This window comes from Stylophora pistillata, chromosome 7 (genome assembly GCF_964205215.1).
Source record: "Stylophora pistillata chromosome 7, jaStyPist1.2, whole genome shotgun sequence".
NCBI lineage: Eukaryota > Metazoa > Cnidaria > Anthozoa > Scleractinia > Pocilloporidae > Stylophora > Stylophora pistillata.
The window spans coordinates 33284756-33300819 of NC_142525.1; the positions used below are offsets into that span (position 1 = coordinate 33284756).

The 16064-nt window shown below is 37.2% G+C and overlaps 3 protein-coding genes across 4 annotated transcripts; 2 read left to right on the forward strand and 1 right to left on the reverse strand.

Moving 5' to 3' along the window:
• Positions 1–200: 200 nt before the first annotated feature.
• On the forward strand, positions 201–4824 carry LOC111339388 (diacylglycerol O-acyltransferase 2). 2 transcript variants are annotated; one of them, XM_088726754.1, is made up of 5 exons: positions 201–930; positions 1500–1719; positions 2261–2424; positions 3018–3219; positions 4751–4824. In XM_088726754.1, exons 1-4 carry the CDS (start codon positions 501–503, stop codon positions 3170–3172), a joined length of 969 nt encoding a protein of 322 aa, XP_088582880.1. In that variant the 5' UTR covers positions 201–500; the 3' UTR covers positions 3173–3219; positions 4751–4824. The 2 variants fall into 2 exon arrangements, with proteins under 2 accessions (XP_088582880.1, XP_022801780.2); XM_022946045.2 differs by lacking the exon at positions 4751–4824 and having other exon boundaries at positions 3018–3235.
• On the forward strand, positions 3728–12977 carry LOC111339389 (uncharacterized). Its single transcript, XM_022946046.2, has 7 exons — positions 3728–3859; positions 4751–4824; positions 5824–5931; positions 7468–7713; positions 7810–7937; positions 9857–9926; positions 11966–12977. The coding sequence occupies exons 1-7, from the start codon at positions 3766–3768 to the stop codon at positions 12035–12037; spliced, it is 792 nt and encodes a 263-aa protein (XP_022801781.2). The 5' UTR covers positions 3728–3765; the 3' UTR covers positions 12038–12977.
• LOC111339387 (potassium voltage-gated channel subfamily A member 2-like) lies at positions 12960–15475 on the reverse strand. The gene is made up of 2 exons (XM_022946043.2): positions 15339–15475; positions 12960–14578 (listed from the first exon to the last, which is right to left on the reverse strand). The coding sequence occupies exon 2, from the start codon at positions 14316–14318 to the stop codon at positions 13050–13052; it is 1269 nt and encodes a 422-aa protein (XP_022801778.2). The 5' UTR covers positions 14319–14578; positions 15339–15475; the 3' UTR covers positions 12960–13049.
• Positions 15476–16064: the final 589 nt, after the last annotated feature.

A 16064-nucleotide genomic window follows, 5' to 3' on the forward strand; every position in this document is an offset into this window, starting at 1 on the left:
GATATAAAAGTATTTCCTCAAATTGGTTAATAAATTGGCCTCTCAGCGACCACAAGAAAGTAGTGACTCAAGTTCCTGTCCTTCCCGTTTGATATCTTACTTTCGATTGTACCTCAAATGGAACCCATGAACAGAGGATACTAAGAAAAGCAAAATTACACCGTTTTGCAGGCGCTTCCTCTTTCACAAACAATCCATTGAGATGAGACAAAATTAATGTTGTATGCCGTCAAAGCAGCACACACAATTTTTCATGGCTTTTTTTTTTTTTTCAAAATTCCATGGGGAGCAAGATAGCGAGGATATAACCCAGACATTCCGTCGATCCATAATAACTGCAAAGTTACAATTCCACTGTTCCTAAATTTTACCTTATTTACAATCGACGGACAAATCAACGCAAGCTGTGACGTAAAAGTTAGCTCCATGTTCTGCTCATCAGATTGTAAACATCACGCTATGACAGCTACAACTGTTCGTTTTGATCCAAAACCCGAAACATGTCTCCAACTATCGACTACGTTTTGCAATATTTGAGTATAGCACTGCTATACTTCATAGGATTCTCTGGAGGCACACACGTGCTGGGCATCTTTACACTGTACCAACTATTCTTTTATACACCCTTATGGCCGTTTGTACTTCTCTATTTATCATGGACGTATCTTGTTGAGTGGAAAACCCCTGAACGTGGCGGAAGAGACCTCCTGATAAACTTTGCAAGAAGGCTCTCTGTTTTCCAGTACATGAGGGATTACTATCCTATTACCCTCGTCAAAACTAGCGACCTCGATCCGCAGAAGAATTATATTTTCGGATATCATCCCCATGGAGCTTTTTCCGAAGGAGCATCGATAGGATTGAATACAGAAGCATGTGGATTTAGTGAAATATTTCCTGGAATCATTCCGCATCTTTCCGTGACCTCAGGTACGCTAAATGAACTCGAATCGCCATATTATCGATCGGGTTTGGTTGATTATTTTTTACGATTGGAAATTTCAAAATAAACAGCCGAAAGTTTATCAAGCTTTCACAGTCTGTGATTTGTCCGGACTCATTCCTCTTCCATTCTATATTCGAAAATATAAGCACAACCGATAGGTTGACAAAAAGTGCAGCCATTCAATTCTTGGTCATTTGTAACAACACATGTCGTGGTAAAATCTATAATCCTGGACTTGTGGACTACTGGATTACAGATCGTACCTCGATTTCTCTGTATTCCTTTCGCTCGAATATAACTACATTTCTTCAGATGAATATTCCACCAGCTTTCTAGTGAGCACGTTAAGTATTGACTCAAGTTCCCAGTCCTTCCTTTGTCATCTCCCACTTTGGACTGGTGCCTAGAGTGGTCTAAAGTGGAACCCAGCTTGACAGATACTGAATGGCCAAACCACACCCTTGTTTGACCCTTATATGAGAGATGCATTGTTAAAAGAAAAGCAATATTATACGTTTCTAATTTTTTGACTTTCTGGAAATTTTCAATTCAGGTATTCTCAAAGCCTTGTTATACCGTGACATTCTGATGGCCCTGGGCGTAATTGATGTATCACGTCACAGCTTGGAATACAATCTGACACAAAAGGGAAAGGGACACTCGGTTGTAATCGTTGTGGGAGGAGCAGCGGAGATTCATGAAATGGGCTTTGACAGCTACGTGCTGATAATGAAACGAAGGAAAGGATTCATCAAACTGGCTTTGCACACTGGGTTTGTATAAGACTTAGACTTGCTTATCAGTTAGAAAGTCGTTTATTACCCAAGGTTTCGTCGATTTTCTATCACTGAGATTTCCAAGGCATCATTTATTAGCTTATAACTTATTGGGATTTAATTTTTACCGTTTGTTTTATTCGTCTTTTGACTTCTTGTCCGATTTCACCAATAGGTAAGTCTGACGACAATAATGATAGAAAATGAAGGCCTGACGCGAAACACCAAATTCGTACTCAGTTCAAATTTGTAGGGCAAAAGGGAGTTTCTTTCATATTGGGAATTCGCGAAGACGCGAACCGTTTCCGAACCGTTTCTGAACTTGATATCTATTATTTTGTTTGTTTTTTTTTCAGCTTTTAATTTATTTACATATTTATTCATTGATGTTTAATCCGTCATACTACTTGTTCACTAATTTATCAATTCTTGAGAGGCGCACTCTGGATCTGATATTCTTGATTGTAACTGTTCAGTTCTCCATTACTCAGAGTTTTGAGATGAATTGTAGTCAAAGAGAAATGTTTATCATTTTCAGGTCCGATCTCGTCCCTGTCTTTGGGTTCGGACAAAATAATATTTATCATGTCATTGGCGGCAGTAGATCCTCTCAATTCTCACGACTTCAGCGTTGGCTCAGATCTTTTACTTCTTGCATGGGAACTTGTTTTCTTCCGAGACGATCTCCAATCAACGTTGTTGGTATGAAATTTTAAAATAAGCACTTAATGACTGGGCTTAAACCGTCAGTGACACCGAAGAGAAACAAAACTCGCTGTTTCTCTGGGCGCTGGTGTTTTGTTTTACCTCACAGCTAAAAAAATTTGACTTCTTCATCTTTTTTTTCTCGACGGACCCATGATAACTGGATCACCTTCACTTGGCAATAAACAAATTTAAAAACTACTACCTTTCTATAACATCAAAGAAATGGTTAGATATTCTAGTCTTCTCGGATAGGGACGAATAAATGGAAGTCCCCTCTCCTACAGGGTTAGGGGTAGGAGACGTTTATTTCCCACGCACGAGACTATTGTGTGATGGATGTCCCCCCCTGGGGTGGGATGGGTGGGATTTATTGGGTGGACTACTCGCATGGTTCGCATATGTTCCGTACTAGTCCTACCCTACTGCGGTAATGCAGTGAAAAATGGTTAGAAACAATATTCTAAGCAGGTCATTTCTGCCATCACCATTATTGATACAATGAGCGTTTATAGTTTCAGTAATTATTTGTTCTAAAGAGATTATCAAGATTACCAATTAAGTGCCAGTTTTATTTTCCTGTTCCTCAGTGGGATCAGCTGTTTCTGTGTCCAAGGTTGCCAACCCAACACAGGAAGAGATAGACGAACTTCACGTGCAGTACCTAAAAGCACTTACCGATCTGTACGAGAGAAATAAGAACAAATATCACCCAACAGAGACTTCAGAGTTGTTGATCATCTAGCTATAAATGAAAGTGTCAAAAGTGTTGCTCCAGCATCAATAGATTAGGTGTTTTTTGTTTTGATATTGTTCCGTTTTCTTCTCCCATGCGAAGACCTTGCTTGGCAAGTCTATGGGTACTAGAATGAGCGAGGAGCGGTTAAAATTTTCTCTCACCCTTACGTCTTTGCTTATTGCAAACCTTTGTTTTACACTTGCACTTCACTATCCCTTTAGCTCCCAAAATCTTATTAGCAATTCTCCTTACTTTCTGCCATACTATGAGATGATGATTTATTAAAAAATTGGATCAACATTCTTTGAGCTTTGCCAATCCACAGCGCTTGTATGCTGGAGCGTAATAGTAGACTGTTCACTGATTTCTCTCTGTACCTAAATAGCCAGTCCACATTCGTGCAAACGAGATTTTAAGAATATATAAAGAAGAATAAATAAAAAAGGAACACTGTCGCATTGAAAGTCGCAAAAAATGCGACTTTCAAAGCGCTAGTCGGTTGCGCGGCGCGCCTGGAGAGTAGGGAAAAATGAGAGTAAGACTGGGGTAAAAAAAACAAGTCGCGGTCGCATAGTTACGTTTTCGAACTTGAAACAAAGATGGCGTCTGGAAATCCCTTGATGACACTAGAACGAATGCTAAATGGGAGGACAACGTTAAAAACACAGAAGATGACACACACAAATATAGTGTGTAAGTACAGATGTTTTCTTTTTTGACATTATGTTTATGTAAGAAACACGTCAATTTTGTTAACTTAATCGAACGATGACCGACTCAGCTCAGCTGTTTTCAAAATCGAGCACAAGGATTAAAAATTAAATCTCCAACCAACACAAAAATTTTTTTCTAGATTGTTTGATCTATAATTACTCAAGATTGCAACGAAATTGAGTAGCGTAACAACATTATTGTTCGAATTTTTAAGCACAAGCTTAATTTTAATTTAAAATGCAAGTAAAGGTAAACAGCTACGTTCGAGATACTCTCTTTTTAGTAGTGTGGGTAAGTTTCTGAGAGAAACTTTGGTGCTGCGTCAGTAAAGGGTATTAAAAAATTATTTGATTCTATCAGCAGAGTTGATAATGTGAATTGTCTTCCGTAGAGAGATTCTAAAGCTGACCTTTCTGAGCGAGTAATTAGTTGTCACTATAACGAATGCTAAATGGTAGGATGGCAGCTTTGGCGTACGGCAAACGCTCAAAATCTCAGCTTCGTAATCTCTCTATTGCGTCCAGTTCAGCGTCAGCCCAGCGTTAGCCCAGCAATTCGGGAGTATAAGTTCCAAGTTCCAAGTTCCAATGAACACAGCTAATAGAGACAAAATATCTATTTACTTTTGATTAGCGAAAAGCAGGAGCCTCAAGGCAAAACATGTATTATCAACTTAGGACTTGTCACTACAAAGCTAGCACGCACAGCAACATGGAGAAAGAAGTTAAAAAATTGTTGAAAGGCTTCATATGAGGGGAAAGCCAGCAGGAGCTAGATGCAAAATTAAATACTGAATCATCCTTCATTTTCTTCTGCTTCAGGTGATTTGTTTATTATTAATGAAATGACCCTGTATTTTATTGTTGGTAGGCATTGGAACAGAACTTTTAGATGAAATACAGCAAGTCACGAGAGAAGATAAAGAAAAAGCTGTTCAAGAAGCTGTAAGTTGATGTTAAACATGGCCCACAGCACAGAGTGGGTTTTGTAGAAAAATTTAGGTCCTTTTCCCTTTCCCTGATTCTGTTTCTGTTGAAACTTAAAAATTAAAGCCCCCTTGCAATGAGTGACATGCTTTTCTTCTGAAGTTAAAACAACTCATTAGTTTTAATCCTGTAACTCCCAAGATCTGATTTGTAATTCTCCTGTCTGGCTGCTAGACATTTCCTTGTAAATTAGTGATAAGAATTTGGTGTTGAATCAAGATAACAACTTCAACCTGCCAAGTTTAAGTGTTCTCATTACCTGTTTGCTGAATAATGTAATAATACTAATAATAATAATAATGATAATGATAATAATAATAATATTTATATAGTGTGCACATCAAAAGCTTCTCGTGACACTTTACAATACTATAAAATAACCTAATGCTCATAAATAAAATTCAATAAAACAGAAGAGAATTACTAGTTACAAGTTTTGAAAAGAGAAAAGTCTTGAACGTTCTTTTTAAAAATAGTTACGGAACTAGATTTACGAATTGAAAAAGGAATACTGTTCCACAACTTAGGTGTGCACACAGAAAAAGCTCTGTCCCCGTAGGTCTTTGTCTTTGACCCAGGTTGCACAAGATAGTCCATAGAGCTAGAACATAAAGATCTTGATGTATTGATAATACAGGGAGAAGACGATGCATGTTAATCACTTCTGGGAGTAAGGAAGGGTTAAGGAATATACAGTGAAGCTTTCCCAAATGCAATTAGCAAAGGTGTCTTGACTGTTAAAACTTGTTTAACGAGGTTTTGGCTATTCAGCCTTCCTCGTGATAAATTTACAGGATTTTTTCAACATTTATACTTGACAGATTCAGAATAGCTAATCAAAGGTTTTGGAGTTTATGTCTTTGTTTACCTTTTTTCTTACCTTACTATTACCATTTAAATCTATTTATTAGTTTTTGTTTTGATCAACAAATTTAATTGTTTCTGGATGAACAATAGGTTGCTGCAACTGAAGCAAAAGCAAATGCAGAATTGAAAAAAGCTCTCCAAGAGCAGAGAGAACAGATGGAGGAAGAGAGAGAACAAGCACTGGAGGAAGCTAGATTGGTGAGTACCATTGTCACATATGAGTCTCTCACTGGCTTATCTCTGGAAAAAAAAAAAAACAGTGTAGGGGAGGGGAGGCAGAAGGGGGACTGTTATTAGTGGAGGACATTAAAACTACAGCATATCCAGATATCCAAAGACTAGCAAAAACCAACGATAAAAACCGACGTTTCGGTGTCATCATGACGCCATTGTCAAGGAGAAATAAAAAAATAAAGTTTGTGGCAAGGTGTAACACTAAATTAGCATAAACATGTTACGAGCTAATTAAACAAATACTTTTGCGCGAATTGATATCTTCTTTTTTTTAGTTTTCATAATTTATAGTAAGTAAGTAAATAAAACCTTTATTTAGACACGATACGTATTGAAGCTGTGCAGCTTGTGGGGTCGTGTATAAAGTAAAAAGATGCATAAACAATAGTTGTAATATAGTATAAAATAAGACTTACGTATCTATCAAATATTTTTGCTCATGCATGATTGGTTTAAATGCATCACATGACAGAATATTCCCCAGCTAAAACAGGGGGATATCCAAGGATATCACCCATGTGATATTCCCTTGTTTCAAACCTTTTGTCCATTATGATAAGTCTTTGTTTAACATTTAATTCAAGATTCCAGAGCATTTGTGATTGTTACAGGAGAAGGGAAATTTTGTTTGTTCATAAAGTTGTGCTAGAGAACACTCAAAATAAAATAAGTCTTATACAACTAACACTAAATTGTTCATACAATTTATTTCATGCAGTTGCAAAATATTTGAAGGATAATAAACACAATAGCCTCTATTTAGCACAAAAAATGTTTATATATTTTGTCCTTGGACATTATCTGTTTCTCAAAGCTCACAGTTTCCCTCTAGCTTCACTCTCGGAACACAGTTTGCTTCTCCAAACAGATAATATCAGCTCACAAATATCCATGCATAATTTTGCGCCAAATAGAGGCTACTATTCATCTACCTTCACATGAGAAGGGGTCAAACAGGAAGTGTGCTTCAGAACCTTGTTAAAAAGTTTAGAGTAGAAATTCAGCACCTTTTAAGGTTCCCAACCTTATTGTCAGAAATGTCATCAAATGTGCTAAAAGTGTCAAATGTTACTTGGTGTCATTCTGCAACCACTGAGTGATGAGTGCATCTACCGGTATTTCAAAATCTACAGATCATCATTAAGCCCCGTCTACACGAGTAATTTTTATATGGCACGTCTTCTGACTTTCACCATCTTGCTTTTTTCCTTTCCTGTGCAAAATTATTACTGACGCAAATTAACAACAAATATTGTTGCCACATAAAAATTGCTCGTGTAGACGGGGCTTAACACCATTATCATTGAGTTACCGTCTGCCATACAATTCTTACAATTGTAGTTTGAGAATTTATTGTTAAATCAAACCAAATCCCCTGATTTATGATTTTTAATCTTCTATTCACCTTTCTCTTCACATATTGTAGTGGTGTTGGGAGGAGAAACTACTTTTGGTTGCTCTTGCTAGTGATAGGGTAAACTAATTTTTTTTTTTTTATAGCAAGCTGAGGAACAAATGGCAGAAATTAAGTACCGATGTGAAGTGGCAGAAAAAAAGCGGGCTCGCTCAGCGTTGGAAAGATTTCAAGGAGAAAAGAGGGATGCTTTGCAAAAAGCAGCAGAAGAAGCTGAGAAAAAGAACCAAGAGGCTCTGAAAAATCTCACCAAGACGCTCACAAGAAAGCTCAGAAGTGAAGCTGCTCTTCAAAGAGAATTGGCTGTTGGTGAAGCACTTGCAGTTGCTAGGGTAATTTTAAGTCTTTACCTAAAGTTTCTCTTTATAGCATCTGTTCAGTGACTAGAGGATAGCATGTATGAATTGTTTGACTTTGATTTCCTGTAGAAAAATGCCGAGCGACGTCGACAAGAATCAGTCGAAGAAACAGCACTAGAATGTGAAAGAAAAGCTGCAGCAGAAGCGTCAAGAGTAGCTCGGGTCCACCAGAACAAAGTGAATGAACTAAATCAAAGGTAAAAACAATAGGACGTAAAGACAGCAGAGTTACAATAACTCTCAAAAAAGAAACAACAACTTTGAGTTTAAATTTACAAGACATGTTTCGACATTCTCATGTCATCTTCAGTTGCAAATGAGCATTTAACTGTTGTACATTTGAATTTAAATTAAGGTACGTTACAAACTACGTGTCAGGGCTTACCTTACATTTGAATGTTAAAAACGCGAAAGATGTAAATAGCGCGCACTTGACTAGATCAAAAAATAGATAGATAAATAAAAAAAAATAAATGTAATAATGATAAAAATAAATTAAAAGATCAATGAACAACATAATTAAAAGGAAAGAGACAATTCTAGATGTTTCAATTGCTGATTAAGGATAGGTTTTTCCCACTTAATATGCAATGCCTCTTTGATCTTAATTTGGTATTTTGAAGCAGCAGAATCTAAGATCGTGATACTGAATGTTTCACGATCTTAGATTCTGCTGCTTCAAAATACCAAATTAAGATCAAAGAGGCATTGCATATTAAGTGGGAAAAACCTATCCTTAATCAGCAATTGAAACATCTAGAATTGTCTCTTTCCTTTTAATTATGTTGTTCCTTGGTCTTTTAATTTATTTTTATTATTATTACATTTATTTTTTTTTATTTATCTATATATTTTTTGATCTAGTCAAGCGCGCGCTATTTACATCTTTCGCGTTTTTAACATTCAAATGTAACGTAAGCCCTGACACGTAGTTTGTAAGGTACCTTAATTTAAATTGAAATGTACAACAGTTAAATGCTCATTTGCAACTGAAGATGACATGAGAATGTCGAAACATGTCTTGTAAATTTAAACTCAAAGTTGTTGTTTCTTTTTTGAGAGTAAAAACAATACTATTTGATTTGGAAATTCTCGATGAGTCTCTGAACGTCCCATCAGTTTGATTAAAGAAAAATGTGACTGTACTGTACTGTACTGTAGAACCCCTGTTAAACTTTTTAACTCCCAAGATCTGATTGTTAATTCTCCATTCTAGCTGCTACATATTTTCTTGTAAATTAGGTACGAGAATTTGGTGTTAGATCAAGATAATAACTTCTCGTTTCCTGTTTGCCTCCTCATTAATTATCATTACCTGTTTGCTGGATAACGTATGGATGTTATAAATTAAGGTTGAAGGGTTGGTTTGGTAAAAACTCGCCTTTTTTCATCACAAGGAAAAATCCCGGCCCAACTGTAAGCGGAACGCAACAAAATAGGGCGAGACTTCCTTATAAGTACTACTCTGACTTGACAAGGTGAAACGACGCTTTATACTTTCCCAGGGCGCGACACTAACTTTTCAACTTACTGGCCAAGTGGCTAGTGAGAACTTAGATGTTACAACAATTTCAGTTTGTTTATTGGCCAAACTGGCTTGTGGAAATCGAAAACCACCAGCCAAAACTGAATTTCTATTATTCTGTGGCTTAGTTGGCTACCATTAGTGTCGAGCCCTGCTTTCCACGGTTTTTGATGAGATGGAAAAAGATCACTGTCTCTTCTCCTCTTTTTTGTTCTTGATGGGGGCAGGGAGGGGGGGATGCGGAGTAGCGTTTGCATATAGATAGTGGAACTAGAACAAGGCCAGCGAACAATGAGCCGTGTGTTTGTTTGTGAGGGGATTGGGGGAAGGGAAAGAGGGCGAGAGATGGGATATATTGATTGGGTATCAAGGTAGACGAGCGATATTGGGAACGAACATCACTTGTCGGTTGTCCTTCCGACGCCCCCACATTTTTCGCCACCCTGCTTTTTCGCCGGTCTCCATTGGCGGGCAACCTGAAATAGGCTTTCTTTGATTCAGTTTGTGAAAAGCTAACGACGTATGATGCACGCTCTGAGCCCACAGACTGCGGTATGCGGATTCTAATCCTATGCTGCACTTTTTTTCCAGGATTAATCAGTTGGAAAGAAATTTAGATGCTGAAAACGACGCAAAACTTAAAGTAGAAAATTTGTTTCAAGTAAGTATTAAGTACCGTGTGACGTGAACATTTTGCGGCAGTTTTGTTTTGGCGCATTGTCGATTTTTTTTGTGTCTTACAGCAACGATTTTTTTCGGTTTGAGGTGAAGAAAATTTCTGCTGAAAACTAATTTCAATTTAGGATTTGCTATTAAAGCTACAGAACCTTAACAGGGATAAGAAAGGTGATATTCTCAAATTTTATAACATGTCGACGGATATAGAGAAAAGATACATGATAGTTGATTCATCGATAAATATTCTGAGTAGGTCCGAGTACGAATTGAAACTTGATTCGAAATTTGGCGGCCTTCCCGAGGGTGTTTATTTTGCATGGCATAATTCTGCGGTTCGGCAACGAAGCATGAAATCCGCAAAAATCTAAATTCGCAAAATTTTGTTGCTTTAGTAAAGTATTTCTCGAAATACAAAGGTTGGATTAATTTTTTGCACTTTGTTCTCGAATCAAACGGATAAATCTGGCTTTGAAATTTTCTGTCATTCAATATTACACGCATACTTGACATAAAGTATTCATCATTAATGATAGATAAATCGATTGACAAATAATACTAGCAAACAATTGTTTTTTTTTTATTATTATTATTAGTCATCATTTCTTTTCCTGTGTTGCGTTTTAAGACGCGTATAAGAACTAGAAAAATACTTGTAATTATTCCCAGAAAGACAGATCCAAATTGTCACTTTGTATGTGAAATCTAATGACGAGAAAACCAGAAAAAGTGTGTTTTTTTTTACTTCCTTTTTGAAATCATTCGTGTCCTTTCAGTCTGATTGGCTCGCACAGAACACTTTGAATTCATACATGTGACTTGCGCGACACGCTCGTACGATATTAAAATCAGGCGTGTGATTCTAGACCAAATTCGCGACACGCTCGTACGATATTAAAATCAGGCGTGTGATTCTAGACCAAATTACACTACATTCTTTTAAGTACCATTTTTATTAATCGTTTTAGATTCTTTCTCGACTATTTTTTATCAGACAATTTCCAATTTTGAGAATTTTTGTTTGAGGTAACTGAAGAGACATCTGGTTGTGAAATCTGCCTGGTGATGGACCTGTTAATACGCTTTGAACCGCGTTTTCAATTATGCTGTGAAAAGAGTTGTTCGTCAGCTTCTTCGGTAGTTATGGCGCCCATGATAATCTTTACGCCTTCTCCACAATGCCCATATACTCGAAAGCTACTGGAATTTGTTCAATACCTCGCTTTCTTTCGGGAAAAGCTGTGTTTATAACATTTCTTAATAGGAAACGATTATAGACGCGGTGAAAAAGACGAAAATGTCAATATATGTTTTCAATTTTGAGCCACGCATTCCGTACCTACGCTTAACGTTTTTTAGTGCAAAATATTTGGTCGCCAATAACAGCAAGATCCTTGTCGTCGAATCTGTAATTTAGCAAATTGGCTTTTCTGTTATCGGTTTAAAATGTGCTTCAAGCAAGTACTGAACGAAGAATTCCAACACAACCACACAGAGGCGACTTCACATCGTGGCTTGCCGCCCTAAGACATGTACAATAATTTCTACCTGTTACTAGACATAAACAATGCCATGCTTTGTCTCAAAAGAAACCTCTGCCGATATCTTTGATAACGTTTAGAAGAACTCTGGCCGCTTCGATTGCAGATTATCATTCTCAAACTCAGTTTAAAGACTAAAGTCATTTTAAAAAGTTTCAACCAGCTGTAAAAACATTTGATGCGGCAAAAAGTTATCGAAATTCCGTTTGTGATACGCTTCAAGCTTGTAGAACCCGTTTATAGAGCCAAAAAAGCTAGAAGTTGTTTAGATTGAAGATTGTGGTCATAGTTTTCTCTAAATCTGTGAGGTAAAGCTGAAATTTCGCGTCAGGAAACCCCAAAAGAAAGCCCTCTTTATATTTACTAACAATTCTTGAATCAGATTAAACTTACACATTGTTTACATTGAAAGATTTATTAAATCTAAAGAAAAATAAAAATCCATCATAAATGTAACACAATTTTGTTTTGTTTTTTTTGATAGGAAATGAAAGAAGACTACAAGAGATTTCAGAATTATACCAGAGGATTTCATTCGGACTTTCTTATGAAATAACCAACGTATTTCTGTGGGATTATTTTAAGTGTTTGTAAATATTCAGAAGGTACTCAGTACAAAAAGTCATAACAAGTTCTAGAAGAGTAATCCACGCCCACGGGCGATTTCGCAGAATCAAATAAGTGAATTTATTTTGTTCACGGAGAAAAAAAAAAATTAATTCTCTCTTCTTACGACGAGGGCATTATAATTGTTCCCAGAAAGCATTATTTATACATGAGAAATTATTAATAGTTTTGATTTTGAAATTTATTCGAAAAAAAAAAAGTTTGGAACATACGAAGACCGTGCTTCTCTATTTAACTAATTGATTTGGACGAAAGTAATTTATTTTTTCGCCTTGACCAGAATTTCTATTAGTTTTTGACTCCTCGAACACTACTATGTTCAGTTAAAAATTCACCCCTTGGCAACTAGTGGTATAATTAATCCCCAATACGTTTATTCGTCATTTGCCATTTCAAACGTACCCAAAGAAAATAAATTTGCACGACTCTTTAAATTAAAGATTGGGTTAAAAAAAACCAAACAAACAAACAAAAAAATCCTGCCTTAATCTCGATGGACAGATTCTTTAACCAGTAACCAAAATTAATTTGTTCTCTATCGGGTTCTGGTTGATAGCCCACTGGGCTTTGCCATAACAAGACATTGTTTTGCATACTGTAGACTCGCCATTAATGTACGTATTTCCAAAGTAATGAAACCACAAGAGTGGAATTCCCTGGGCGGTCGCGAACGGAACATCAATTTCAAATCCTTTTGTAGTTTTTAGTGTAAGCCTGATGGACGGTTTTACAATTGGAAACAAAAGACGAACAAAAAAAAATCGCCACCGTTCAACTCCGCGATCGATCACTGATGGCAAAGATAAGTTTAAACGTTATAATTTATGCATTACTCCTCAACGACATTAAAGTACTTTTTTTATCGTAAATTTCTTTTAATAAATTCAATGCATTATTTCCTGAAAGTCCCCCTTATTTTGACGGCGTTAATTCCATTACTACTATCTGTAGTAATTATGTCTTTGAGGGATATCTTCACTGGAGTTCAAAAGTGAATCGAATTCACTTGCGGCCTCAGATGTCCCGTGATTTTCACAAACCTCGTCCTTTTCCAGCATGTTCTTGTAATAAAGAGTATTGAAATTCGATACAAAGGTTAAAACAGGAAGAGCGAGAGTTACCGCGCCAAATATTGCACAAGCGGCCGACATTAGTTTTGCCAAAGGGCTGTGAGGGACCATGTCCCCATAACCTATGGTTGTAATCGTCTGTATTGAGAACCAAAACGTTGCAGGTACACTATGGAAATCCGTTTCGTCACTTCCCACTTCGATATAATACAAAAGGCTAGCTGTAACAATTACGCTAAAAAATAGACACAGAATTAAAAGCCCTAACTCTCTGAAGCTCTCGATCACGCAATACCCAATTATCTGAAGGCTCCTAGAGTAACGAGAGAGCTTGAAGATTCTAAAAACACGAACGATCCGTAATATTCGTAGCGCTGCCACTGAGCTTGATTCGGACTTGGTGAGGAGAAGCGAGACGTAGAACGGTGCGATAGCTACCACATCGATAATGTTCAAAATCGACGTAAAAAAAGTACACTTGTTCGGGGAAGTGAACAGCCGAACTAAATATTCGATTGTAAACCAAGTGTTGAAAGCTAATTCTAGAAGAAACCAGGTGTCTTCGCTCCATGTAGGCTCCTTTGTGGTGTCTGCAAAATTAGCGAAGTCGGCTTTCTTTTCTCTTATCGAGGGAACAGTTTCTGCGATAGAGACTGCGATTGCCACGATGATAACGCTGACAGAAAATACGGCTAAACACGATGCCGCAATTGACGTGTCGGGCTGGTCAAAGAGTTTCCAGATTTTGCGCTGAAGTTTATTTTCAGGAAGTTCTCGTGGGTTTTCCTTTATGCTTAGATACCCTTCCTTTAGTCGAATGTCACTCAAAACTTCGTTTCCCAGTTCGAAAAATTCAATTTCTTGCTGGAAAATACACATCGGGACTTCAGCCGGCCGCCTGAGTCGACCACTGGATTGGTAATAATAAAGGATAGCCTCAAAGGCCGATCGATTGCGGTTGAAGAAGTACTCTTTAAATTCCGGCACGTAGAACTTGCTTCGCTTCTCTTCGTTGCCCAGGAGCGTGTCTGGAAAACGTGATAACGTCGTCTGACGCGTTTCAAATATCATGCCGCTCACGTTTATCACTACACGGTCGTCGTAGATAACGGTTCGTAACGATTCGTGTACAGAGCACATCTTGAACGCTGTTATTTGCCTTTTGAAGGTGCACCCTGCACCAAAGCGGCGTGACAGCCAGGAGCTTATAATTTGATGGAATTTCACGTAGAAAATGAGTCATTTAATAGACCGCTTGAAAGTAAACAATTTAGCATACCCAGAGCAGGTTACGCGCCTTGTCAGTATCAGTTGTCAGTTCGCTCGCTGGATGTTTAAGGTAGAAGTGTCGGATGAATTATTTATGCAACATTCTCGTAGCTCGTCTTCAACGCTTGGAGCTACAATGGAAAGGAATCGTGGGATGTCAGAATGTGATTTATTCTACCTGTAGGTTTATAGTGGTCACATTCAAAGGTTTGATTTTTGTCTGAATAATAAAAGTCCGGCGCTAAAGAAAAACTAATGCATAATTCGGGAAAAAAGAATGATTTTCTAGTGTTCTTATGTGTAAATTCAGTGACACCTGTACTTAAAAAAAAACTGGTGTTTTTTTATCACCAAACCACAACATTTGTTGTTCCTGAATTGATATAATTGTATCCTATTCACGAATTCTTTGGGCAAATTTTATTTCACAAGAGCATCTCATAGTATAGATAGACACATTTGCATCGCAGAGCGGTGGGCAAATTATTACGAAGTCCAACTCTTTGGAATTGAAATTTGACGAAAGAGACATTTTTGTATCAGTATCTCCACATTTGATGATAAGATCATCTGAACAGCGCGACATAAAAATAAAAAACCGCGAATTCGAGTTGGGGAAATGGGAGTTTACACATTATTTACAATGAATTTGATTCAACTCGCCGAAGGATCGATCTGTGCGGCGCAAGAAAATTACATGTCTATCATTTCAAAATAGCTTTGTTTAACGTTTACAATTATAACTAGACCAAAGATTTTATTCAAAGCCTCCTTTGGGCTGGAGGCGAAATTAATTCGTCAAAAATTCGCCCCGAACTCCCAAGTCGAAATCTTCAGCCACTCTTTCAACATGCACCGTTTTTGTGTTTAAATTGACGTAAAATAGCTTACCATATTATAAGTTTGAGTTCCTCAAAACGATATTCAAACATTGCTCTTCCTCAAGCTTCTTGAGTACTTGATTTTTTTCATATAGGGCTGGACTAATCTGTAATGAAAATTAGTAAGGTTCTTCAGCGCAAATGACAGCACCTTGGTAACGGATTATATTGAAGCGCTTACCAAAAACACTTAGTCGTTGAAGGATGTATACTGATAGGAGAGTGTCTGTGCGTTAAGTCGAATGATCTTGAAGTTTTATTGGAATTGGACGCCGTTGTTTTTCCAATTTTGGAAAAAGCCAGCAGATGATTGAGGTTAATCAATAAGAGGCTCAGTCAAATTGCCGCCGAACTGTTAACATTCCAACCTTAGTTTGGATCATTTTAAGTCCTTTCATAACATAAATTACGCTTCCTGTCAAAAGATATGAAACTTTAACAAATAATTTGCATTTTAATTAATGCTATTTTTCGTGGAATTTCTTGTGTTTAAGTAGGAAAATTGGAAACGAGTGGATAAAAAAGGAAACGCATTTTGCCAAGGGGCGTGAGAGCATATAGATGCAGGACGAGTTGGCGGGTGACTACAAGGTTGCTGCCAAGTTGAAAACAACAAATTAAAGAAAAAGAAGCCAAAATTTGTTATTTTAAGTACAAAGGAAATTGCGAGAGTGTAAAATTTGCTTAAAATGCTCAAAAACCATGGACTAAGAAATCATCACTCGTTACTCATGAT